Source organism: Salmo salar, chromosome 25 (assembly GCF_965601325.2).
Source record: "Salmo salar chromosome 25, fSalSal1, whole genome shotgun sequence".
NCBI classification, from domain to species: domain Eukaryota; kingdom Metazoa; phylum Chordata; class Actinopteri; order Salmoniformes; family Salmonidae; genus Salmo; species Salmo salar.
Genome location: NC_138315.1, coordinates 53,425,035 through 53,452,500, shown reverse-complemented (window position 1 = coordinate 53,452,500; position 27,466 = coordinate 53,425,035). Strand labels below are relative to the sequence as shown.

The 27,466-nt window shown below is 47.8% G+C and overlaps 1 protein-coding gene across 2 annotated transcripts in view; it reads right to left on the bottom strand.

Moving 5' to 3' along the window:
- LOC106586965 (ras-associated and pleckstrin homology domains-containing protein 1) overlaps positions 1-27,466 on the bottom strand; it is a 184,703-nt gene that overhangs the window by 15,954 nt on the left and 141,283 nt on the right. For both annotated transcript variants that reach the window (XM_045707278.2, XM_045707280.2), the window contains 3 exons: positions 27,280-27,345; positions 23,630-23,773; positions 18,497-18,607 (listed from right to left, as the gene is read on the bottom strand). In XM_045707278.2, coding sequence (XP_045563234.2) covers positions 18,497-18,607; positions 23,630-23,773; positions 27,280-27,345 — 321 coding nt within the window. The remainder of the gene's footprint in view (positions 1-18,496; positions 18,608-23,629; positions 23,774-27,279; positions 27,346-27,466) is intronic.

Genomic DNA, 27,466 nt, shown 5'->3' with positions numbered 1-27,466 from the left:
CTCACCTTGCACTATCAGCTAAAACATAAATATCACTGTTATTTCTACCACTGATAAGAATCCCAGATAAGTGCTAAAAACAGCCCAAGTTAACATGTGTAGCCTAAGAAACAATGTTCATCAAATCAATAACCTGCTAGTAACAGATAACATTCATATTCTGACTGTCTCCGAAACTCACTTAAATGATACAGTGGTAGCAATACGTGGTTATAACATTTACAGAAAAGACAGGAATGCCAATGGTGGAGGTGTTGCTGTTTTATATTCAGATCCACATTCCTGTAAAGATTAGAGAGGATCTCATGTTAAATACTGTTGAAGTAATATGGCTACAGGTTCATCTGCCTCACCTAAAGCCCATTCTGGTGGGAAGCTGCTATAGACCACCAAGTGCTAACAGTCAGTATCTGGAAGATACAGATGATAGGCACACACACAATAACATATGTACTATAGACACATGTACACGTGTTGTAGATAAACTACATGACCAAAAGTATGTGGACACCTGCTCGTCAAACATCTCATTCCAAAGTCATGGGCATTAATATGGAGTTGGTTCCCCCCTTTGCTGCTATAACAGCCTCCACTCTTCTGGGAAGGCTTTCCACTAGATGTTGGAACATTGCTGCTATAACAGCCTCCCCTCTTCTGGGAAGGCTTTCCACTAGATGTAGGAACATTGCTGCTATAACAGCCTCCACTCTTCTGGGAAGGCTTTCCACTAAATGTAGGAACATTGCTGCTATAACAGCCTCCACTCTTCTGGGAAGGCTTTCCACTAGATGTTGGTACATTGCTGCTATAACAGCCTCCACTCTTCTGGGAAGGCTTTCCACTAGATGTTGGGACATTGCTGCTATAACAGCCTCCACTCTTCTGGGAAGGCTTTCCACTAGATGTTGGAACATTGCTGCTATAACAGCCTCCACTCTTCTGGGAAGGCTTTCCACTAGATGTTGGAACATTGCTGCTATAACAGCCTCCTCTCTTCTGGGAAGGCTTTCCACTAGATGTTAGAACATTGCTGCTATAACAGCCTCCACTCTTCTGGGAAGGCTTTCCACTAGATGTTGGAACATTGCTGCGGGGACTTGCTTCCATTCAGCCACAAGAGCATTAGTGAGGTCGGGCACTGATGTTGGGCGATTAGGCCTGGCTCACAGTCGGCGTTCCAATTCATCCCAAAGGTGTTTGATGGGGTTGAGGTCAGGGCTCTGTGCAGGCCAGTCAAGTTCTTCCACACTGATCTTAACAAATCATTTCTGTATGGACCTCGCTTTGTGCACGGGGGCATTGTCATGCTGAAACAGGAAAGGGTCTTGTCAGAAGTAAGGCGTCTGTGTCATAGAAACAGGCAGCACGTCTAAATCAATTTCTCCCTCACTTTGGGTGCTACATATTACCGCTTTTCTTAAATAATGAGGTTTATTCCTCCATATGAAGTTAAATAATTTAGTAACAACCATTTTAGTTACTGACAGAGGAACCTCCAAGGCAAGGGAGGTATAAACTAGTCTGGAAAGACCTTGAGATTTTGACAAATTACACATCAGGATAAAGAAAGATCTCTTAATAACCAGGAGTTAAATCTGTTATTTAAGTTGGCCCTTTCTTTCTGATCTTTGGTTTAAATCTGAGTTTAAGTCATCTTTTCAACGCAAATAATTCACATTTCCCAATATTCAGAGATAAACCACCTAAAATAATTTTGATATCCTGAAATACACCTATAATCCTATTAATCTCTTCTTTAAATTCTTGAAGTAATATATTTTAGTTTTGTTTGTTGTTGGATGCATAAATATTCCCTAATAAAAACATTTCACTGTTGAAATTAACCAACGACCAGAGTGGTGAGTCTTACTACTGATGACCGTCCCTTTAAATGCACCTCTTAAAACTGTTACACCTGCAGAGTGGTGAGTCTTACTACTGATGACCGTCCCTTTAAATGCACCTCTTAAAACTGTTACACCTGCAGAGTGGTGAGTCTTACTACTGATGACCGTCCCTTTAAATGCACCTCTTAAAACTGCTACACCTGCAGAGTGGTGAGTCTTACTACTGATGACCGTCCCTTTAAATGCACCTCTTAAAACTGCTACACCTGCAGAGTGGTGAGTCTTACTACTGATGACCGTCCCTTTAAATGCACCTCTTAAAACTGTTACACCAGCAGAGTGGTGAGTCTTACTACTGATGACCGTCCCTTTAAATGCACCTCTTAAAACTGTTACACCTGCAGAGTGGTGAGTCTTACTACTGATGACCGTCCCTTTAAATGCACCTCTTAAAACTGTTACACCTGCAGAGTGGTGAGTCTTACTACTGATGACCGTCCCTTTAAATGCACCTCTTAAAACTGTTACACCTGCAGAGTGGTGAGTCTTACTACTGATGACCTCCCCTTTAAATGCACCTCTTAAAACTGTTACACCTGCAGAGTGGTGAGTCTTACTACTGATGACCGTCCCTTTAAATGCACCTCTTAAAACTGTTACACCTGCAGAGTGGTGAGTCTTACTACTGATGACCGTCCCTTTAAATGCACCTCTTAAAACTGTTACACCAGCAGAGTGGTGAGTCTTACTACTGATGACCGTCCCTTTAAATGCACCTCTTAAAACTGTTACACCTGCAGAGTGGTGAGTCTTACTACTGATGACCGTCCCTTTAAATGCACCTCTTAAAACTGTTACACCTGCAGAGTGGTGAGTCTTACTACTGATGACCGTCCCTTTAAATGCACCTCTTAAAACTGTTACACCAGCAGAGTGGTGAGTCTTACTACTGATGACCTCCCCTTTAAATGCACCTCTTAAAACTGTTACACCAGCAGAGTGGTTGTTGCCATATGATAACCAGATATCGTTACCCCATTGATTTTTTTCAAAAAACTAGATTGGAAGAACAAGCATGAGTCTCTTGTAAAAAAAAAAAAAAAGTCTGCATTAAACCGTTTGCGTTACAGGAAAATAGGTGTCATGCCTGTCCTGTGAGAATCACAACGAGTCAGATCAGACTGCCGGGAGATGACGGGAACCAGGCCTCCCTCTCTCAAACCACAGAGCTGCTGGATGGTCGACAGTTCACACGATGTTTGTACATCACAGGAGAAAGATACTTTCTTCTCCCAGCCTCATTCACCTTTTGCCTCAGGTTCCACCTGCGCTGGTATCTCTCCTCATTCACCTTTTGCCTCAGGTTCCACCTGCGCTGGTATCTCTCCTCATTCACCTTTTGCCTCAGGTTCCACCTGCGCTGGTATCTCTCCGCCTCATTCACCTTTTGCCTCAGGTTCCACCTGCGCTGGTATCTCTCCGCCTCATTCACCTTTTGCCTCAGGTTCCACCTGCGCTGGTATCTCTCCGCCTCATTCACCTTTTGCCTCAGGTTCCACCTGCGCTGGTATCTCTCCTCATTCACCTTTTGCCTCAGGTTCCACCTGCGCTGGTATCTCTCCTCATTCACCTTTTGCCTCAGGTTCCACCTGCGCTGGTGTCTCTCCGCCTCATTCACCTTTTGCCTCAGGTTCCACCTGCGCTGGTATCTCTCCGCCTCATTCACCTTTTGCCTCAGGTTCCACCTGCGCTGGTATCTCTCCTCATTCACCTTTTGCCTCAGGTTCCACCTGCGCTGGTGTCTCTCCGCCTCATTCACCTTTTGCCTCAGGTTCCACCTGCGCTGGTGTCTCTCCGCCTCATTCACCTTTTGCCTCAGGTTCCACCTGCGCTGGTATCTCTCCTCATTCACCTTTTGCCTCAGGTTCCACCTGCGCTGGTGTCTCTCCGCCTCATTCACCTTTTGCCTCAGGTACCACCTGCGCTGGTATCTCTCCTCATTCACCTTTTGCCTCAGGTTCCACCTGCGCTGGTATCTCTCCTCATTCACCTTTTGCCTCAGGTTCCACCTGCGCTGGTATCTCTCCGCCTCATTCACCTTTTGCCTCAGGTTCCACCTGCGCTGGTGTCTCTCCACCTCATTCACCTTTTGCCTCAGGTTCCACCTGCGCTGGTATCTCTCCTCATTCACCTTTTGCCTCAGGTTCCACCTGCGCTGGTGTCTCTCCGCCTCATTCACCTTTTGCCTCAGGTTCCACCTGCGCTGGTATCTCTCCTCATTCACCTTTTGCCTCAGGTTCCACCTGCGCTGGTATCTCTCCGCCTCATTCACCTTTTGCCTCAGGTTCCACCTGCGCTGGTGTCTCTCCGCCTCATTCACCTTTTGCCTCAGGTTCAGCCTGCGCTGGTATCTCTCCTCATTCACTTTTTGCCTCAGGTTCCACCTGCGCTGGTATCTCTCCGCCTCATTCACCTTTTGCCTCAGGTTCCACCTGCGCTGGTATCTCTCCGCCTCATTCACCTTTTGCCTCAGGTTCCACCTGCGCTGGTATCTCTCCGCCTCATTCACCTTTTGCCTCAGGTTCCACCTGCGCTGGTATCTCTCCTCATTCACCTTTTGCCTCAGGTTCCACCTGCACTGGTATCTCTCCGCCTCATTCACCTTTTGCCTCAGGTTCCACCTGCGCTGGTATCTCTCCTCATTCACCTTTTGCCTCAGGTTCCACCTGCGCTGGTATCTCTCCGCCTCATTCACCTTTTGCCTCAGGTTCCACCTGCGCTGGTATCTCTCCTCATTCACCTTTTGCCTCAGGTTCCACCTGCGCTGGTATCTCTCCGCCTCATTCACCTTTTGCCTCAGGTTCCACCTGCGCTGGTATCTCTCCGCCTCATTCACCTTTTGCCTCAGGTTCCACCTGCGCTGGTATCTCTCCTCATTCACCTTTTGCCTCAGGTTCCACCTGCGCTGGTATCTCGCCTCATTCACCTTTTGCCTCAGGTTCCACCTGCGCTGGTATCTCTCCGCCTCATTCACCTTTTGCCTCAGGTTCCACCTGCGCTGGTATCTCTCCTCATTCACCTTTTGCCTCAGGTTCCACCTGCGCTGGTATCTCGCCTCATTCACCTTTTGCCTCAGGTTCCACCTGCGCTGGTATCTCTCCTCATTCACCTTTTGCCTCAGGTTCCACCTGCGCTGGTATCTCTCCTCATTCACCTTTTGCCTCAGGTTCCACCTGCGCTGGTATCTCTCCGCCTCATTCACCTTTTGCCTCAGGTTCCACCTGCGCTGGTGTCTCTCCTCATTCACCTTTTGCCTCAGGTTCCACCTGCGCTGGTATCTCGCCTCATTCACCTTTTGCCTCAGGTTCCACCTGCGCTGGTATCTCGCCTCATTCACCTTTTGCCTCAGGTTCCACCTGCGCTGGTATCTCTCCGCCTCATTCACCTTTTGCCTCAGGTTCCACCTGCGCTGGTATCTCTCCACCTCATTCACCTTTTGCCTCAGGTTCCACCTGCGCTGGTATCTCTCCTCATTCACCTTTTGCCTCAGGTTCCACCTGCGCTGGTATCTCTCCTCATTCACCTTTTGCCTCAGGTTCCACCTGCGCTGGTATCTCGCCTCATTCACCTTTTGCCTCAGGTTCCACCTGCGCTGGTATCTCTCCACCTCATTCACCTTTTGCCTCAGGTTCCACCTGCGCTGGTGTCTCTCCGCCTCATTCACCTTTTGCCTCAGGTTCCACCTGCGCTGGTATCTCTCCTCATTCACCTTTTGCCTCAGGTTCCACCTGCGCTGGTATCTCTCCGCCTCATTCACCTTTTGCCTCAGGTTCCACCTGCGCTGGTGTCTCTCCGCCTCATTCACCTTTTGCCTCAGGTTCCACCTGCGCTGGTATCTCTCCTCATTCACCTTTTGCCTCAGGTTCCACCTGCGCTGGTATCTCTCCGCCTCATTCACCTTTTGCCTCAGGTTCCACCTGCGCTGGTATCTCTCCGCCTCATTCACCTTTTGCCTCAGGTTCCACCTGCGCTGGTATCTCTCCGCCTCATTCACCTTTTGCCTCAGGTTCCACCTGCGCTGGTATCTCTCCTCATTCACCTTTTGCCTCAGGTTCCACCTGCGCTGGTATCTCTCCGCCTCATTCACCTTTTGCCTCAGGTTCCACCTGCGCTGGTATCTCTCCTCATTCACCTTTTGCCTCAGGTTCCACCTGCGCTGGTATCTCTCCGCCTCATTCACCTTTTGCCTCAGGTTCCACCTGCGCTGGTATCTCTCCTCATTCACCTTTTGCCTCAGGTTCCACCTGCGCTGGTATCTCTCCGCCTCATTCACCTTTTGCCTCAGGTTCCACCTGCGCTGGTATCTCTCCGCCTCATTCACCTTTTGCCTCAGGTTCCACCTGCGCTGGTATCTCTCCTCATTCACCTTTTGCCTCAGGTTCCACCTGCGCTGGTATCTCGCCTCATTCACCTTTTGCCTCAGGTTCCACCTGCGCTGGTATCTCTCCGCCTCATTCACCTTTTGCCTCAGGTTCCACCTGCGCTGGTATCTCTCCTCATTCACCTTTTGCCTCAGGTTCCACCTGCGCTGGTATCTCGCCTCATTCACCTTTTGCCTCAGGTTCCACCTGCGCTGGTATCTCTCCTCATTCACCTTTTGCCTCAGGTTCCACCTGCGCTGGTATCTCTCCGCCTCATTCACCTTTTGCCTCAGGTTCCACCTGCGCTGGTATCTCTCCGCCTCATTCACCTTTTGCCTCAGGTTCCACCTGCGCTGGTGTCTCTCCTCATTCACCTTTTGCCTCAGGTTCCACCTGCGCTGGTATCTCGCCTCATTCACCTTTTGCCTCAGGTTCCACCTGCGCTGGTATCTCGCCTCATTCACCTTTTGCCTCAGGTTCCACCTGCGCTGGTATCTCTCCGCCTCATTCACCTTTTGCCTCAGGTTCCACCTGCGCTGGTATCTCTCCACCTCATTCACCTTTTGCCTCAGGTTCCACCTGCGCTGGTATCTCTCCTCATTCACCTTTTGCCTCAGGTTCCACCTGCGCTGGTATCTCTCCTCATTCACCTTTTGCCTCAGGTTCCACCTGCGCTGGTATCTCGCCTCATTCACCTTTTGCCTCAGGTTCCACCTGCGCTGGTATCTCTCCACCTCATTCACCTTTTGCCTCAGGTTCCACCTGCGCTGGTATCTCTCCTCATTCACCTTTTGCCTCAGGTTCCACCTGCGCTGGTATCTCTCCTCATTCACCTTTTGCCTCAGGTTCCACCTGCGCTGGTATCTCTCCTCATTCACCTTTTGCCTCAGGTTCCACCTGCGCTGGTATCTCTCCTCATTCACCTTTTGCCTCAGGTTCCACCTGCGCTGGTGTCTCTCCTCATTCACCTTTTGCCTCAGGTTCCACCTGCGCTGGTATCTCTCCTCATTCACCTTTTGCCTCAGGTTCCACCTGCGCTGGTATCTCTCCTCATTCACCTTTTGCCTCAGGTTCCACCTGCGCTGGTATCTCTCCTCATTCACCTTTTGCCTCAGGTTCCACCTGCGCTGGTGTCTCTCCTCATTCACCTTTTGCCTCAGGTTCCACCTGTGCTGGTATCTCTCCTCATTCACCTTTTGCCTCAGGTTCCACCTGTGCTGGTATCTCTCCACCTTCACCTTTTGCCTCAGGTTCCACCTGCGCTGGTATCTCTCCTCATTCACCTTTTGCCTCAGGTTCCACCTGTGCTGGTGTCTCTCCGCCTCATTCACCTTTTGCCTCAGGTTCCACCTGCGCTGGTATCTCTCCTCATTCACCTTTTGCCTCAGGTTCCACCTGCGCTGGTATCTCTCCTCATTCACCTTTTGCCTCAGGTTCCACCTGCGCTGGTATCTCTCCTCATTCACCTTTTGCCTCAGGTTCCACCTGCGCTGGTATCTCTCCTCATTCACCTTTTGCCTCAGGTTCCACCTGCGCTGGTATCTCTCCTCCTCATTCACCTTTTGCCTCAGGTTCCACCTGCGCTGGTATCTCTCCTCCTCATTCACCTTTTGCCTCAGGTTCCACCTGCGCTGGTATCTCTCCGCCTCATTCACCTTTTGCCTCAGGTTCCACCTGCGCTGGTATCTCTCCTCATTCACCTTTTGCCTCAGGTTCCACCTGCGCTGGTATCTCTCCTCATTCACCTTTTGCCTCAGGTTCCACCTGCGCTGGTATCTCTCCTCATTCACCTTTTGCCTCAGGTTCCACCTGCGCTGGTATCTCTCCTCATTCACCTATTGCCTCAGGTTCCACCTGCGCTGGTATCTCTCCTCATTCACCTTTTGCCTCAGGTTCCACCTGCGCTGGTATCTCTCCTCATTCACCTTTTGCCTCAGGTTCCACCTGCGCTGGTATCTCTCCTCATTCACCTTTTGCCTCAGGTTCCACCTGCGCTGGTATCTCTCCGCCTCATTCACCTTTTGCCTCAGGTTCCACCTGCGCTGGTATCTCTCCTCATTCACCTTTTGCCTCAGGTTCCACCTGCGCTGGTATCTCTCCACCTTCCTGGCTGATGACTTCCACTTTCTTCATGTCACTTTTGAGGGTTTTCACTTCTCCAAAGATAAAGTCAACTGATTTTTTTAATGGCCTCAATTTTCATCGTATTCTCCTTAACCGTGACCTCCAAGCCATTTGCCCGTTCATCTATCTTTGCTGTCAAAAGCATTACAATATTATTTTGCATCTCAAGAAGTGACATATCCTCTTGGCCTCTCATATTTTTCCCCCCCTGGTGCTTGACTGGAGTGCCGGGGTCGTAAGGTAAAGGCCTGAGCTGGGGACTGGAGGGGCGCAAGTTGTGAGCATTGTTGTCCGTGCTCACCAAATTTTCATTCTGAAGAGGACGACCCAAAACCCCAAACCGTCTTTTGCTGTCAATTGGTCCATCTGATGATTTCTCCATTTCTTTTCTTTTGGTTCTAGAAGTTTCCATGTAGACAAGCTAGGTTTTTGAACTAGCTAGCTGATCTGGCTAACTTAATTGTTTTAGAGGTGAATAACTTTCAGAAAGTAATTAATTACTTTGGTAAACAAACTAAACCATATTCATAATCGGGCTTTTATGACCATATGGCAATATTTGGGTGAGGAAATCCAATAATTCCTTCAGCCAACAACAAAAAAACGCATCTGCACTGACCGCCCACTTATTGTAACGTTATTATCAGCCTTAATTTTGCGGGACCCAGGCCGAAATTTTGCAGACACTTATCCAGAGCGACTTAAGTGTCTTGCTCAAGAGCGCCGACAGATTTTTTTAACGTAGCCGGCACGGGGATTTCAACCAGCGACGTTTCGGTTACTGGCCCAACGTTCTACCTGCCAATGTATCAGTGATGATAGTAGGTAAAACAAAAACGATGGGTAATGGTTAAACTATTAACTCCAGCAGGCGATTGAGATAAGACGAACAACCAATATAAATAAAAACATATAACATTTTTAAGAACTGTATTGTTTGTATTTTAATGTAGGTCTATAGGGAAGATAGGTCCTGTGGAGATGCTCATATTGAAACACAGATTATTTGTTTTTTAAGTTCCTAACTTATTTGTTAAGACTAGTACAGATTTTCTCAAGGGGACCCCACATTGGGCCCCAACCCCAAGTTGGGAAACTACTGTAATAACATCTCTCTCTACTTGCTTCCTCGCTCTATCTCCTCTGCTTCCCCCTGCATGCATTGCAGCCTGCCTCACCACATCACTGTCTGTCTCAGTAGCCCACTCTCTGTAAAGCAATGTTATTATGAGAACTTAGAAGCCTATTTTTTTTTTTTTTTTGCTTCTGTTATTGTAGACTCCATTTAAAGTTAGCTTCTTACCTCATCCTTATAGCTGGTTAAGTAATAATAAGTGGAATGCTTCGACGTCTCTGCTGGCAGCTAGCCTGTCCCGCAACAGGGCGGAGTTAGCCATTTGAGAGAGTGGCGAACGTGCTGTCAAAAAAGGCTAGACATAACAGACGAAAACAAACAAACCACTGTTCATAATTCCATAATTCCACATATACACTAGTGTGTATATATTTGATGGAGTAGTGCTGCATCAGATGACCTGGCCTCCACAATCCCCCGACCTCAACCAAATTGAGATGGGTTTGAATGAGTCGGACCGCAGAGTGAAGGAAAAGCAGCTAACAAGTGCTCAGCATATGTGGGAACTTCTTCAAGACTGTTGGAAAAGCATTCCAGGTGAAGCTGGTTGAGAGAACGCCAAGAGTGTGCAAAGTTAGCTATTTGAAGAACCTCAAATATAAAATATATTTTGATTTGTTTAACACTTTTTGGGGTTACTACATGATTCCATATGTGTTATTTCATAGTTTTAATGTCTTCACTATTATTCTACAATGTAGAAAATAGTAAAAATAAAGAAAAACCCTGGAATGAGTTGTTGTTCTAAAACTTTTGAACGGTAGTGTGTGTGGGTATATATATATATATATATATATCAAAAAAATAAAGGGAACACTTAAACAACACAATGTAACTCCAAGTCAATCACACTTCTGTGAAATCAAACTGTCCACTTAGGAAGCAACACTGATTGACAATACATTTCACATGCTGTTGTGCAAATGGAATAGACAACAGGTGGAAATTACAGGCTGATCCAACATCAAAGTTGGATCAGCCTGTAGTGTGGTTTTCCACTTTTAATTTTGAGTGTGACTCCAAATCCAGACCTCCATGGGTTGATAAATTGGATTTCCATTGATTATTTTTGTGTGATTTTGTTGTCAGCACATTCAACTATGTAAAGAAAAAAGTATTTAATAAGATTATTTATTTCATTCAGATCTAGGATGTGTTGTTTAAGTAGTTCCCTTTATTTTTTTGAGCAGTATATATATATATTTTATTTATTTATTTATTTATTTTATTTTTTATTAGAAAAGATGACCTAGGTTCGGACCCCTTGGTGTCCTCATAAGTATTTACAGCCCTGACTGAGACGAATTGGACTAAAAGCCCAGATATGTGAGTTGAGGCAATGCAGAGATGATTTCTCAGTAGGTTTATAGATGGCCACCAGGTGGCAGTGTGATGCTGTATAAGGCTGTACTTCTCTGAAAGGCAGACTTTAGGTAGAGATCCAACCAATTGACGATCTGTCATTCAGGGCAGGTGGGGGCTCTGCCTGTTTTGCATGTTATTTTGGCATTAAAACGTGTCACATATCAGTTTGCAAACAATGTAAAAACACTTTTATTTAGTTAATAAAGCCGCATACAAACATGATCTCTATTTTGTTTTCTTGAGTAAAGCAGCTCCAAAATGCTGGTGTTTTCAGCCCAGCTCAGTGCTTTCTGTGGTGGTGGGGCGAGCCAGCGGAAAATACAGAGCTATGCGCCGTGATTGGCTCAGTGTCCTGTCACTCATGGTGACTTTACGTCACTGCCAAGTGTAAGAGGAGAGCCCATCGGGTGCTGCCGTAGAGTTACATGAGAAGTGCCCATCCAAGAAGGCTCACGGTCATTGGCCACAGATAAAATGATGTCAAATCACATTATATCTACAGTAGCTTTGATTGGACTGATCATGTCAACATCACACTTTCACAATCATCATGAACCAAGTCGACATTTTACTGGCAAATCCTCTTTAATCCTTGTCAATATTAAGAGAAATAACAAAGAGAAATTATAGATAAAACGTACCGGTGCTCATCGGCCATTGGAGAACAAGGCTCCCTAAATTCTACCAGCATATCGACTGTAGCACTCGCGCTGCTAAAACACTGGATCCCTGCTACTCTAACGTCCGCAATGCCTACCAGGCCCTCCCCCCGCCAGCCTTTAAGCAAATCAGACCACGTCTACATTTTGCTCCTCCCTTCCTATAGGCGGAAACTGAAACAGGAAGTACCCGTGCTAAGGACTATTCAACGCTAGAGTCTGACCAATCGGAATCGACGCTTCAAGGATTGTTTTGATCACGCGGACTGGATGAGTTCCCGGGGTAGCCTCAGAGAATAATATCCACGTATACACTGATTCGGTGAGCGAGTTTATAAAGGAAGTGTTTAGGAGATGTTGTACCCACTGTGACTATTAAAACCTACCCTAACCAGAAACCGCGGACAGATGGCGGCATTCGCTCAAAACTGAAAGCGCGAACACCTGTTGTCTCACATTTAAACCATGGAAACGTGACTGGGAATATGGCCGAATACAAACAGTGTAGTTATTCACTCCGTAAGGCAATCAAACAAGCTAAACGTCAGTATAGAGACAAAGTGGAGAGTCGTAATTCAACGGCTCAGACACGAGACGTATGTGGCAGGATCTACAGATAATCATAGATTACAAAGGGAAAACCAGTCACGTCGCAGACACTGACGTCTTGCTTCCCGGACAAACTAAACAACTTCTTCACCGTTTTGAGGATAACACAGTGCCACTTGACGTGGCCCGCTGCCAAGGACTGTGGGCTCTCTTTCTCCGTGACGTGAGTAGGACAGTTACGCGTGTTAACCCTCACAAGGCTGCTGGTCCAGACGGCATCCCTAGCCGCATCCTCAGACACATGCTGGTGTGTTTACAGGCATATTCAATCTCTCCCTAACCCAGTCTACTGTCCCCACATGCTTCAAAATGGCCACCATTGTTTCTGTACCCAAGAAAGCGAAGATAACTGAACTTAATGACTATCGCCCCGTAGCACTCACTTCTGTCATCATGAAGTGCTTTTGAGAGACTAGTCAAGGATCATATCATGTCCACTTTACCTGCCACCGTAGACCCACTTGCTAATCACGTGTATGCGACCAATAAAATATGATTTGAATTGTAAATCCTGCCTCCAGTTGTTTTTGAAAGCACTATAAATCCAGAGAATGCCAGAGTTCAATGACAAAATTTGCCCCACGAAAGACCGCCGCACCACCTTCCTGTTTAAGTGAGAACAGCACAACAAGGTGAGTCCAAAAATGTATTGTATGCTGCTGCTTAAATGATGTAATATGACAGGGAGATATGTATACTGTAGTTAAGAAAGTAATACTAGGTGGATGTTGTGTGGTAAGATGTTAGTAACCCATGTACCTCACCCTATTAATGTGTTTCTTTTAATGGCAGTAACCTACGGTTCTGACTTGGTGTACAGGGAGAATACTGTAAGAACGGCCCATGTTCTCAATTCTGTCGCTGTAGATTTCAAAAGTGCTGAACTACGTCAGTTTTAGCTCGCTCATTAATGTTTTTATTGAAATTACGGACTGCCTGTATCCGCTCATCCTTCCCTTATGCCATACTTTGTACATCTAAATTGTCAGTAGGAAGCATATTTGTATAAGCAAGTCCGCCATATCAGCTATGCTTTTTTAAAAAGGCAGTAAATGAGGTTGAATGAACTGTTTCGCTGCCAGACAAGGCTCCGCTGATAGCCAGGTGTAGTAGTGGTAAGGTGTTGGGACTCTGCTGTTGGGACTCTGCTGTTGGGACTCTGCTGTTGGGACAGCTTAATGTAGAGGCCCTAACACTTTGTGGGCACCATTTTTCACCGTTATAGTGCAATTAATGTATTGTTTTGTGTTGTGGTGTAGCTTTGCTGGCATAAATCAAACCCTTTTTTTTGGGGGGGGAGGGCCCACCAAGATTAACATGCTAAAATCGCCACTGCTCACCAGACATGTCACCAATTGAGCATGTTTGGGATGCTCTGGATCGACGTGTACGACAGTGTGTTCCAGTTCCCGCCAATATCCAGAAACTTCGCACAGCCATTGAAAAGGAGGTGGGACAACATTCCACAGGCCACAAATCAACAGCCTGATCAACTCTATGTGAAGGAGATGTGTCGCGCTGCATGAGGCAAATGGTGGTCACACCAGATACTGACTGGTTTTCATGAGGTAAATGGTGGTCACACCAGATACTGACTGGTTTTCATGAGGTAAATGGTGGTCACACCAGATACTGACTGGTTTTCATGAGGTAAATGGTGGTCACACCAGATACTGACTGGTTTTCATGAGGTAAATGGTAGTCACACCAGATACTGACTGGTTTTCATGAGGTAAATGGTGGTCACACCAGATACTGACTGGTTTTCATGAGGTAAATGGTGGTCACACCAGATACTGACTGGTTTTCATGAGGTAAATGGTGGTCACACCAGATACTGACTGGTTTTCATGAGGTAAATGGTGGTCACACCAGATACGGACTGGTTTTCATGAGGTAAATGGTGGTCACACCAGATACGGACTGGTTTTCATGAGGTAAATGGTGGTCAGACCAGATACTGACTGGTTTTCATGAGGTAAATGGTGGTCACACCAGATACTGACTGGTTTTCATGAGGTAAATGGTGGTCACACCAGATACTGACTGGTTTTCATGAGGTAAATGGTGGTCACACCAGATACTGACTGGTTTTCATGAGGTAAATGGTGGTCACACCAGATACTGACTGGTTTTCATGAGGTAAATGGTGGTCACATCAGATACGGACTGGTTTTCATGAGGTAAATGGTAGTCACATCAGATACTGACATGCATCCCACTTGTTTTTTTTTAATGCTAAAATCGTCACTGGGATCCAACATCCTCAATCCCTCTGCTCTACCCAGTTACTCCCATCAGGGAGTAACATGGAAACAATTACCATCAAACCAGAATAGAACAACTTCTCCGTTTACTAGGTTACTTTCCTGAGGAAACGGAAGTGAAATTATTTTGTTCATAATTGACATGGCTTTGAAGTCTGCCTCTATTTATTTGAAATTGTCAACATAAAGAATGACCCTTGACTGCGTTCTCCTTTCCCCCACTCTGTCCCAAACACCACCACTACAGGGAATCAGTGTTCCCAAAACAACTAGGCAAACGGAAGCCCCCTGTCCCCTTTTGAAAAACGAGGCACAAAAGGAAACTAAGAAATCTATTTTCCTCCCTTTCAGGAAGTGAAAGTATCTGAGAAGGTGCAGCCTTTAGCTCGATGCAGAGAGCTTTGTATGCGTCTCTGTGTGTGGAGTAAAGGTGGTCTAGGATTCCCCCCCCCCCCCCTCTGGTTGCACATGTGACATGCTGGTAGAAATGTGGTAAAACTGATTTAAGTTTGCCTGCATTAAAGTCCCCGGCCACTAGGAGCGCCGCTTCTGGATGAGCATTTTCTTCTTTGCTTATGGTGGAATACAGCTCATTCAATGCTGTCTTAAAGGCTGGTGACTGAGGTGGTGTACTCCTCAATGCCATTGGATGAATCCAGGAACATATTCCAGTCTGTGCAGCAAAACAGTCCTGTAGCGTAGCATCCACGTCATCTGACCACTTCCGTACTGAGCGAGTCACTGGTACTTCCTGCTTTAGTTTTTGCTTGTAAGCAGGAATCAGGAGGATAGAATTATGGTCAGATTTTCCAAATGGAGGGCGAGGGAGAGCTTTGTACGCGTCTCTGTGTGTGGAGTCAAGGTGGTCTAGAGTTTTTTGTCCCTCTGGTTGCACATGTGACATGCTGGTAGAAATGTGGTGAAACTGATTTAAGTTTGCCTGCATTAAAGTCCCCGGCCACTAGGAGCGCCGCTTCTGGGTGAGCATTTTCTTCTTTGCTTCTGGCCTTATAGAGTTGGTTGAGAGCGGTCTTAGTGCCAGCATCGTTCTGTGGTGGTTAATAAACAGCTACTAATAATATAGATGAGAACTCTCTTGGTAGATAGTGTGGTCTACAGCTTATCATGAGGTACTCTACCTCAGGCGAGCCATACCTCGAGACTTCTTTAATATTAGACATTGCGCACCAGCTGTTATTGACAAAAAGACACACTCCCCCACCCCTCGTCTTACCAGACGTAGCGTCTCTGTTCTGCCGGTGAACGGAAAATCCCTCCAGCTCTATATTATCCGTGTCGTCGTTCAGTCACGTCTCGGTGAAACATAAGATGTTACAGTTTGTAATGTCCCGTTGGTAGGATAATCTTAATCGTAGGACATCAATTTTATTTTCCAATGATTGCACGTTAGCAAAAATAAGGAAAGAAGGGATGGCAGTGGGAGTTTACTCGCTCGCCTACGGATTCTCAGAAGGAATGCCCGATCTGCGGCCCCTTTTCCCGCGCCTTGTCTTCACGCAAAAGGCTTGGATCTGGGCCTGTTCCAGTGAAAGCAGAATATCCTTCTCCTCGAAATCGGTAAAGGAAAACGTTTCTTCCGGTCCGCGGTGAGTAATCGCTGTTCTGGTGTTCAGAAGTTATTTTCGGACATAAGAGACGGTAGCAGCGACATTATGTACAAAATAAGTTAAAAAAAATAAGTTACTCAAAAACGCACACAAAATAGCACAATTCGTTGGTAGAATGTAAAACGTCAGCTATGTTCTTCGGCGCCATCTTGTTAGAGCCCTGATATTGGGAATACGGTGACATTTGGGATCCTGCAGTGTTAAGGTGTTAGTAATGGCAACAGAGGTCAGATGGTAATGGTGTGGAGGTCTTTGCTCTCACCTTGAGGACCAGGGTTAGGGTCAGTACTCTGTGGGGTTAGGGCCAGTACTCTGTGGGGTTAGGGTCAGTACTCTGTGGGGTTAGGGCCAGTACTCTGTGGGGTTAGGGTCAGTACTCTGTGGGGTTAGGGCCAGTACTCTGTGGGGTTAGGGCCAGTACTCTGTGGGGTTAGGGCCAGTACTCTGTGGGGTTAGGGTCAGTACTCTGTGGGGTTAGGGTCAGTACTTTGTGGGGTTAGGGCCAGTACTCTGTGGGGTTAGGGTTAGGGCCAGTACTATGTGGGGTTAGGGCCAGTACTCTGTGGGGTTAGGGCCAGTACTCTGTGGGGTTAGGGCCAGTACTCTGAGGGGTTAGGGCCAGTACTCTGTGGGGTTAGGGCCAGTACTCTGTGGGGTTAGGGTTAGTACTCTGTGGGGTTAGGGTCAGTACTCTGTGGGGTTAGGGCCAGTACTCTGTGGGGTTAGGGTTAGTACTCTGTGGGGTTAGGGTCAGTACTCTGTGGGGTTAGGGTTAGGGTCAGTACTCTGTGGGGTTAGGGTCAGTACTCTGTGGGGTTAGGGTCAGTACTCTGTGGGGTTAGGGTCAGTACTCTGTGGGGTTAGGGTCAGTACTCTGTGGGGTTAGGGCCAGTACTCTGTGGGGTTAGGGTCAGTACTCTGTGGGGTTAGGGTTAGGGTCAGTACTCTGTGGGGTTAGGGTCAGTACTCTGTGGGGTTAGGGTCAGTACTCTGTGGGGTTAGGGTTAGTACTCTGTGGGGTTAGGGTCAGTAGTCTGTGGGGTTAGGGTTAGTACTCTGTGGGGTTAGGGTTAGGGTCAGTACTCTGTGGGGTTAGGGTCAGTACTCTGTGGGGTTAGGGTCAGTACTCTGTGGGGTTAGGGTTAGTACTCTGTGGGGTTAGGGTCAGTACTCTGTGGGGTTAGGGTTAGTACTCTGTGGGGTTAGGGTCAGTAGTCTGTGGGGTTAGGGTCAGTACTCTGTGGGGTTAGGGTCAGTACTCTGTGGGGTTAGGGTTAGTGATCTGTGGGGTTAGGGTCAGTACTCTGTGGGGTTAGGGTCAGTACTCTGTGGGGTTAGGGCCAGTACTCTGTGGGGTTATGGTCAGTACTCTGTGGGGTTATGGTCAGTACTCTGTGGGGTTATGGTCAGTACTCTGTGGGGTTAGGGCCAGTACTCTGTGGGGTTAGGGCCAGTACTCTGTGGGGTTAGGGTCAGTACTCTGTGGGGTTAGGGTCAGTACTCTGTGGGGTTAAGGTCAGTACTCTGTGGGGTTAGGGCCAGTACTCTGTGGGGTTAGGGCCAGTACTCTGTGGGGTTAGGGCCAGTACTCTGTGGGGTTAGGGCCAGTACTCTGTGGGGTTAGGGCCAGTACTCTGTGGGGTTAGGGTCAGTACTCTGTGGGGTTAGGGTCAGTACTCTGTGGGGTTAGGGTCAGTACTCTGTGGGGTTAGGGTCAGTACTCTGTGGGGTTAGGGTCAGTACTCTGTGGGGTTAGGGTCAGTACTCTGTGGGGTTAGGGCCAGTACTCTGTGGGGTTAGGGTCAGTACTCTGTGGGGTTAGGGTTAGGGTCAGTACTCTGTGGGGTTAGGGTCAGTACTCTGTGGGGTTAGGGTCAGTACTCTGTGGGGTTAGGGTTAGTACTCTGTGGGGTTAGGGTCAGTAGTCTGTGGGGTTAGGGTTAGTACTCTGTGGGGTTAGGGTTAGGGTCAGTACTCTGTGGGGTTAGGGTCAGTACTCTGTGGGGTTAGGGTCAGTACTCTGTGGGGTTAGGGTTAGTACTCTGTGGTGTTAGGGTCAGTACTCTGTGGGGTTAGGGTTAGTACTCTGTGGGGTTAGGGTCAGTAGTCTGTGGGGTTAGGGTCAGTACTCTGTGGGGTTAGGGTCAGTACTCTGTGGGGTTAGGGTTAGTGATCTGTGGGGTTAGGGTCAGTACTCTGTGGGGTTAGGGCCAGTACTCTGTGGGGTTATGGTCAGTACTCTGTGGGGTTAGGGTCAGTACTCTGTGGGGTTATGGTCAGTACTCTGTGGGGTTAGGGTCAGTACTCTGTGGGGTTAGGGTCAGTACTCTGTGGGGTTAGGGTCAGTACTCTGTGGGGTTAGGGTCAGTACTCTGTGGGGTTAGGGTTAGTGATCTGTGATAGCAGGGTGTGTAGTGTGTAGGTCAGGTGTTTTCTCTCACCTTGAGGGCCAGGCAGTAGTCCGTGGGGGCCTTGTACTTGCTGCGGTAGTCCTGTCCGTAGTACACATTAACGTGATCCAGCTGCAGGAAACACACCAGATCTCTGGAAGACTGCCAGCCAGAGAGGAGAGGAGAAGCAAGGAGAGGAGGAAGGAGAGGAGGAAGGAGAGGAGAGGAGAGGAGGGAGAGGGAGAGGAGAGGAGAAGAAATTAAGGATTTAGAGTTAACTGTCATGTGTTTCACTTTACTGCACCATCCACTGAGTGTCACTAGGGTTGTTGTGGTGACCATACTGCCACACTGGACCTGATGGAGGGACAATAGAGCCCTGAGTACCAGGCCATAAGGACCTGATGGAGGGACAGTAGAGCCCTGAGTACCAGACCATTAGGACCTGATGGAGGGACAGTAGAGCCCTGAGTACCAGGCCATTAGGACCTGATGGAGGGACAGTAGAGCCCTGAGTACCAGGCCATTAGGACCTGACGGAGGGACAATAGAGCCCTGAGTACCAGGCCATTAGGACCTGATGGAGGAACAATAGAGCCCTGAGTACGAGGCCATTAGGACCTGATGGAGGGACAGTAGAGCCCTGAGTACCAGGCCATTAGGACCTGATGGAGGGACAATAGAGCCCTGAGTACCAGGCCATTAGGACCTGATGGAGGGACAATAGAGCCCTGAGTACCAGGCCATTAGGACCTGATGGAGGGGCAATAGAGCCCTGAGTACCAGGCCATTAGGACCTGATGGAGGGACAATAGAGCCCTGAGTACCAGGCCATTAGGACCTGATGGAGGAACAATAGAGCCCTGAGTACCAGGCCATTAGGACCTGATGGAGGGACAATAGAGCCCTGAGTACCAGGCCATTAGGACCTGATGGAGGAACAATAGAGCCCTGAGTACCAGGCCATTAGGACCTGATGGAGGGACAATAGAGCCCTGAGTACCAGGCCATTAGGACCTGATGGAGGGACAGTAGAGCCCTGAGTACCAGACCATTAGGACCTGATGGAGGGACAGTAGAGCCCTGAGTACCAGGCCATTAGGACCTGATGGAGGGACAGTAGAGCCCTGAGTACCAGGCCATTAGGACCTGATGGAGGGGCAATAGAGCCCTGAGTACCAGGCCATTAGGACCTGATGGAGGGACAATAGAGCCCTGAGTACCAGGCCATTAGGACCTGATGGAGGAACAATAGAGCCCTGAGTACCAGGCCATTAGGACCTGATGGAGGGACAATAGAGCCCTGAGTACCAGGCCATTAGGACCTGATGGAGGGACAATAGAGCCCTGAGTACCAGGCCATTAGGACCTGATGGAGGGACAGTAGAGCCCTGAGTACCAGGCCATTAGGACCTGATGGAGGGGCAATAGAGCCCTGAGTACCAGGCCATTAGGACCTGATGGAGGGACAATAGAGCCCTGAGTACCAGGCCATTAGGACCTGATGGAGGAACAATAGAGCCCTGAGTACCAGGCCATTAGGACCTGATGGAGGGACAATAGAGCCCTGAGTACCAGGCCATTAGGACCTGATGTGTGGACGCCTGTAGATGCTAAACATGTTTACGTTAATTAACGGTCAATTACCTGCTACTACTACTACTAATACTGCTACTACTACTACTACTACTACTACTATTACTACTGCTACTGCTACTACTAATACTGCTACTATTACTACTGCTACTGCTACTACTAATACTGCTACTATTACTACTGCTACTGCTACTACTAATACTGCTACTACTACTACTACGTCTACTGCTACTACTACTACTACTATTACTGCTATTACTACTACTGCTACTACTGCTACTACTGCTATTACTACCGCTAATACTACTACTGCTACTACTACTGCTACTACTACTACTACTGCTACTACTACTACTGCTACTATTACTACTATTACTACTACTACTACTACTACTGCTACTATTACTACTACTACTACTACTACTACTACAACAACTACTACTACTACTACTGCTGCTACTACTACTACTACTACTGCTATTACTACCACTACTACTGCTGCTACTACTAATACTGCTGCTGCTACTACTACTACTACTACTACTACTACTACTATTACCACTGCTACTACTACTACTACTGCTACTAATACTACTACTACTGCTGCTAGTACTGCTACTACTACTGCTGCTACTACTAATACTGCTGCTGCTACTACTACTACTACTACTACTGCTACTACTAATACTGCTGCTGCTACTACTACTACTACTACTACTGCTACTACTAATACTGCTGCTACTACTACTACTACTACTACTACTACAACTACTGCTACTACCACCACCACTACTGCTGCTACTACCAGGGACGTACCTTGGCTGAGTACAGGTGAGTCAGTGTGTTCCAGGGACGTACCTTGGCTGAGTACAGGTGAGTCAGTGTGTTCTAGACGTACCTTGGCTGAGTACAGGTGAGTCAGTGTGTTCCAGGGACGTACCTTGGCTGAGTACAGGTTAGTCAGTGTGTTCTAGACGTACCTTGGCTGAGTACAGGTGAGTCAGTGTGTTCTAGACGTACCTTGGCTGAGTACAGGTTAGTCAGTGTGTTCCAGGGACGTACCTTGGCTGAGTACAGGTGAGTCAGTGTGTTCTACAGACGTACCTTGGCTGAGTACAGGTGAGTCAGTGTGATCCAGGGACGTACCTTGGCTGAGTACAGGTGAGTCAGTGTGTTCTAGACGTACCTTGGCTGAGTACAGGTGAGTCAGTGTGTTCTACAGACGTACCTTGGCTGAGTACAGGTGAGTCAGTGTGATCCAGGGACGTACCTTGGCTGAGTACAGGTGAGTCAGTGTGTTCCAGACGTACCTTGGCTGAGTGCAGGTGAGTCAGTGTGATCCAGGGACGTACCTTGGCTGAGTACAGGTGAGTCAGTGTGTTCCAGGGACGTACCTTGGCTGAGTACAGGTGAGTCAGTGTGTTCTAGACGTACCTTGGCTGAGTACAGGTGAGTCAGTGTGTTCTAGACGTACCTTGGCTGAGTACAGGTGAGTCAGTGTGATCCAGGGACGTACCTTGGCTGAGTACAGGTGAGTCAGTGTGTTCTAGACGTACCTTGGCTGAGTACAGGTGAGTCAGTGTGTTCCAGACGTACCTTGGCTGAGTACAGGTGAGTCAGTGTGTTCCAGGGATGTACCTTGGCTGAGTACAGGTGAGTCAGTGTGATCCAGGGACGTACCTTGGCTGAGTACAGGTGAGTCAGTGTGTTCTAGACGTACCTTGGCTGAGTACAGGTGAGTCAGTGTGTTCCAGACGTACCTTGGCTGAGTACAGGTTAGTCAGTGTGTTCCAGGGACGTACCTTGGCTGAGTACAGGTGAGTCAGTGTGTTCTAGACGTACCTTGGCTGAGTACAGGTGAGTCAGTGTGTTCCAGGGACGTACCTTGGCTGAGTACAGGTTAGTCAGTGTGTTCCAGGGACGTACCTTGGCTGAGTACAGGTGAGTCAGTGTGTTCTACAGACGTACCTTGGCTGAGTACAGGTGAGTCAGTGTGATCCAGGGACGTACCTTGGCTGAGTACAGGTGAGTCAGTGTGTTCTACAGACGTACCTTGGCTGAGTACAGGTGAGTCAGTGTGTTCTACAGACGTACCTTGGCTGAGTACAGGTGAGTCAGTGTGTTCTACAGACGTACCTTGGCTGAGTACAGGTGAGTCAGTGTGATCCAGGGACGTACCTTGGCTGAGTACAGGTGAGTCAGTGTGTTCCAGACGCACCTTGGCTGAGTGCAGGTGAGTCAGTGTGATCCAGGGACGTACCTTGGCTGAGTACAGGTGAGTCAGTGTGTTCTAGACGTACCTTGGCTGAGTACAGGTGAGTCAGTGTGTTCTAGACGTACCTTGGCTGAGTACAGGTGAGTCAGTGTGATCCAGGGACGTACCTTGGCTGAGTACAGGTGAGTCAGTGTGATCCAGGGACGTACCTTGGCTGAGTACAGGTGAGTCAGTGTGTTCTACAGACGTACCTTGGCTGAGTACAGGTGAGTCAGTGTGATCCAGGGACGTACCTTGGCTGAGTACAGGTGAGTCAGTGTGTTCTAGACGTACCTTGGCTGAGTACAGGTGAGTCAGTGTGTTCTACAGACGTACCTTGGCTGAGTACAGGTGAGTCAGTGTGATCCAGGGACGTACCTTGGCTGAGTACAGGTGAGTCAGTGTGTTCTACAGACGTACCTTGGCTTAGTACAGGTGAGTCAGTGTGTTCCAGACGCACCTTGGCTGAGTGCAGGTGAGTCAGTGTGATCCAGGGACGTACCTTGGCTGAGTACAGGTGAGTCAGTGTGTTCTAGACGTACCTTGGCTGAGTACAGGTGAGTCAGTGTGTTCTACAGACGTACCTTGGCTGAGTACAGGTGAGTCAGTGTGTTCCAGGGACGTACCTTGGCTGAGTACAGGTGAGTCAGTGTGTTCTAGACGTACCTTGGCTGAGTACAGGTGAGTCAGTGTGTTCCAGGGACGTACCTTGGCTGAGTACAGGTGAGTCAGTGTGTTCCAGGGACGTACCTTGGCTGAGTACAGGTGAGTCAGTGTGATCCAGGGACGTACCTTGGCTGAGTACAGGTGAGTCAGTGTGTTCCAGGGACGTACCTTGGCTGAGTACAGGTGAGTCAGTGTGTTCTACAGACGTACCTTGGCTGAGTACAGGTGAGTCAGTGTGTTCTACAGACGTACCTTGGCTGAGTACAGGTGAGTCAGTGTGTTCTACAGACGTACCTTGGCTGAGTACAGGTGAGTCAGTGTGATCCAGGGACGTACCTTGGCTGAGTACAGGTGAGTCAGTGTGTTCCAGGGACGTACCTTGGCTGAGTACAGGTGAGTCAGTGTGTTCCAGGGACGTACCTTGGCTGAGTACAGGTGAGTCAGTGTGTTCCAGGGACGTACCTTGGCTGAGTACAGGTGAGTCAGTGTGATCCAGGGACGTACCTTGGCTGAGTACAGGTGAGTCAGTGTGTTCTACAGACGTACCTTGGCTGAGTACAGGTGAGTCAGTGTGTTCTAGACGTACCTTGGCTGAGTACAGGTGAGTCAGTGTGTTCTAGACGTACCTTGGCTGAGTACAGGTGAGTCAGTGTGTTCCAGGGACGTACCTTGGCTTTTCCTTTAGGTACATAGTAGATCCCAGAGGCTCTGAGCAGGAAGTATCTTTTCTTCCAGCTCCTCTTCCCATCATCCTTCAGCCAGAGGACTCCCTCCATCTCGGGTACAGAGACGGAGCTGCCACAAAAACACTCCTACACAGGAGAGCACACACCTCAGCATCACCATAGATACTAACACACCTCAGCATCACCATAGATACTAACACACACACCTCAGCATCACCATAGATACTAACACACACACCTCAGCATCACCATAGATACTAACACACACCTCAGCATCACCATAGATACTAACACACACCTCAGCATCACCACAGTAGATACTAACATACACACCTCAGCATCACCATAGATACTAACACACACCTCAGCATCACCATAGATACTAACACACACCTCAGCATCACCATAGATACTAACACACACCTCAGCATCACCACAGATACTAACACACACCTCAGCATCACCACAGATACTAACACACACCTCAGCATCACCATAGATACTAACACACACCTCAGCATCACCACAGATACTAACACACACCTCAGCATCACCATAGATACTAACACACCTCAGCATCACCATAGATACTAACACACACCTCAGCATCACCATAGATACTAACATACACACCTCAGCATCACCATAGATACTAACACACACCTCAGCATCACCATAGATACTAACACACACACCTCAGCATCACCATAGATACTAACACACACACCTCAGCATCACCACAGATACTAACACACACCTCAGCATCACCACAGATACTAACACACACCTCAGCATCACCATAGATACTAACACACACCTCAGCATCACCACAGATACTAACACACACCTCAGCATCACCATAGATACTAACACACACCTCAGCATCACCATAGATACTAACACACACCTCAGCATTACCATAGATACTAACACACACCTCAGCATCACCACAGATACTAACACACACCTCAGCATCACCACAGATACTAACACACACCTCAGCATCACCATAGATACTAACACACACCTCAGCATCACCACAGATACTAACACACACCTCAGCATCACCACAGATACTAACACACACCTCAGCATCACCATAGATACTAACACACACCTCAGCATCACCATAGATACTAACACACACCTCAGCATCACCATAGATACTAACATACACACCTCAGCATCACCATAGATACTAACACACACCTCAGCATCACCACAGATACTAACACACACCTCAGCATCACCATAGATACTAACACACACCTCAGCATCACCATAGATACTAACACACACCTCAGCATCACCATAGATACTAACACACACCTCAGCATCACCATAGATACTAACACACACCTCAGCATCACCACAGATACTAACACACACCTCAGCATCACCATAGATACTAACACACACCTCAGCATCACCATAGATACTAACACACACCTCAGCATCACCACAGATACTAACACACACCTCAGCATCACCACAGATACTAACACACACCTCAGCATCACCATAGATACTAACACACCTCAGCATCACCACAAATACTTACATACACACCTCAGCATCACCACAGATACTAACATACACACCTCAGCATCACCATAGATACTAACACACACCTCAGCATCACCACGTAGATACTAACACACCTCAGCATCACCATAGATACTAACACACACCCTCAGCATCACCATAGATACTAACACACACCTCAGCATCACCATAGATACTAACACACACCTCAGCATCACCATAGATACTAACACACACCTCAGCATCACCATAGATACTAACACACACCTCAGCATCACCATAGATACTAACACACACCTCAGCATCACCATAGATACTAACACACACCTCAGCATCACCATAGATACTAACACACACCTCAGCATCACCATAGATACTAACATACACACCTCAGCATCACCATAGATACTAACACACACCTCAGCATCACCATAGATACTAACACACACCTCAGCATCACCATAGATACTAACACACACCTCAGCATCACCATAGATACTAACACACACCTCAGCATCACCACGTAGATACTAACACACACCTCAGCATCACCATAGATACTAACACACACCTCAGCATCACCATAGATACTAACATACACACCTCAGCATCACCATAGATACTAACATACACACCTCAGCATCACCATAGATACTAACACACACCTCAGCATCACCATAGATACTAACACACCTCAGCATCACCATAGATACTAACATACACACCTCAGCATCACCATAGATACTAACACACCTCAGCATCACCATAGATACTAACACACCTCAGCATCACCATAGATACTAACACACCTCAGCATCACCATAGATACTAACATACACACCTCAGCATCACCATAGATACTAACACACCTCAGCATCACCATAGATACTAACACACACCTCAGCATCACCATAGATACTAACACACACCCTCAGCATCACCATAGATACTAACACACACCTCAGCATCACCATAGATACTAACACACAACTCAGCATCACCATAGATACTAACACACACCTCAGCATCACCACAGTAGATACTAACACACACCTCAGCATCACCATAGATACTAACACACACCTCAGCATCACCATAGATACTAACACACACCTCAGCATCACCATAGATACTAACACACACCTCAGCATCACCATAGATACTAACACACACCTCAGCATCACCATAGATACTAACACACACCTCAGCATCACCATAGATACTAACACACACCTCAGCATCACCACAGTAGATACTAACACACACCTCAGCATCACCATAGATACTAACACACACCTCAGCATCACCATAGATACTAACACACACCTCAGCATCACCATAGATACTAACACACACCTCAGCATCACCATAGATACTAACACACACCTCAGCATCACCATAGATACTAACACACAACTCAGCATCACCATAGATACTAACACACACCTCAGCATCACCACGTAGATACTAACACACACCTCAGCATCACCATAGATACTAACACACACCTCAGCATCACCATAGATACTAACATACACACCTCAGCATCACCATAGATACTAACACACACCTCAGCATCACCATAGATACTAACACACACCTCAGCATCACCATAGATACTAACACACAACTCAGCATCACCATAGATACTAACACACACCTCAGCATCACCACAGTAGATACTAACACACACCTCAGCATCACCATAGATACTAACACACACCTCAGCATCACCATAGATACTAACATACACACCTCAGCATCACCATAGATACTAACACACACCTCAGCATCACCATAGATACTAACACACCCTCAGCATCACCATAGATACCCCCTCAGCACACCAGCACCCCCTCAGCATCACCATAGATACTAACACCCTCAGCACACCTGCACCCCCGCATCACCATAGATACTAACACACCCTCAGCATCACCAGCACCCCCGCTCACCGATACTAACACACACCCCGCCCCCGTAGACACCGGTCGTCGAAATGACCTGAAAAAGTTAACTTGTGTTCATCATCTCGTTGGGTGTACTGGTGAGAAGTTATGAAGAAGTGATGAGGCTTCATATCATACCTCCAGTAGAGCCTCCTTGTTCCGTTCTGCCATCTCGCACGTCTCCTTCCGCCCCAACAAATAGTTCTGTGAATTTTCAGGTGGGGGAAAGGAGAGAAGGAGAGGGTCAATCAGGGTATGACCGTCAAGGAGAGAGGTCAATCAGGGTATGACCGTCAAGGAGAGAGGTCAATCAGGGTATGACCGT